General features: G+C 36.5%; 1 protein-coding gene across 1 annotated transcript in view; it reads right to left on the bottom strand.

Annotated features, from left to right (window-relative positions):
- Nucleotides 1-25: 25 nt before the first annotated feature.
- ACOT12 (acyl-CoA thioesterase 12) overlaps nt 26-891 on the bottom strand; it is a 64,016-nt gene continuing 63,150 nt past the window's right edge. The window contains exon 11 of the mRNA XM_012554980.1: nt 26-158. Coding sequence (XP_012410434.1) covers nt 26-158 — 133 coding nt within the window. The remainder of the gene's footprint in view (nt 159-891) is intronic.

Below are 891 nucleotides of genomic sequence, written 5' to 3'. Positions count from 1 at the left end.
GATGTAACACTTGAATTGTATATACTCACCCATCTCTGAGAGGCTTTCTTCGTGATACAAGTACTACAAAGTCTTTGGGTTTGTCACCATTCACTACAGGACAGGTGATGTAATATATCTGATCGTCTTCATCCACTGAGTCTATGACTTTACAGGACCTATGTAAATAGAACAGTGGGGTGGGGGGAAGACTGTACTATTCTATTTGCTATAATAAGGCATTCACTTCTCTTGTTGGCTTGCACAATCTCATTATTGGCATCCATATTCACTCCTTCAGCTACTATCCCTTCAAAGTCAGCTTCACTGCTCAAAGTCTATCTTTAAAATGAACTGTGTGGTCAGAAGGAATAAGTCTGCATGTGACAGAATGGTGACCATCTGACTCTAATGTCATTGTCTTCAACACTTTAGAGAAAGGCATTTCGTTATTTTCTACAAGATTATTTTTCTTGAGGACCAAGAAAAAATATTTTGACTCCTAGTGACTTATCTGGAGAGTCCACAAAGGACTATTAAGTGCAGAAATGTGGTATATTGGAAAGAGCACCAGGTTTGGAGTTAAACAACTTGCCTTCGATCCCAGATTGCCACTTACTAGCTATGTTACATCAGCTTTATTTTTTTCATCTGTAAAACATAGACAATAAAACATACTGTACTGGGTTATTGTGAGGATTAAATGAAAGCATCTAGTGCAGTACCTGAATCATAGTAGGTATACAAAAAAATTAGCTGAATTAGAATTCATTCATGCATTCCTCCATTCATTCAAGTTCAAATTGGCTGGAATGTCAGGTTACATAGAGAATAGTGGGAGAAACATTTAAAAAACATTAACACCGAAGTTTAGTCATTGTTCTTCCTAAAAGTTTTGTACTTATAGAGAAT

The sequence above is a fragment of the Trichechus manatus genome, unplaced genomic scaffold, assembly GCF_000243295.1.
Source record: "Trichechus manatus latirostris isolate Lorelei unplaced genomic scaffold, TriManLat1.0 scaffold00029, whole genome shotgun sequence".
In the NCBI taxonomy this organism is placed as follows: domain Eukaryota; kingdom Metazoa; phylum Chordata; class Mammalia; order Sirenia; family Trichechidae; genus Trichechus; species Trichechus manatus.
The sequence above is the reverse complement of the archived record's forward strand: the minus strand, read 5'-3'. Positions and strand labels throughout refer to the sequence as shown.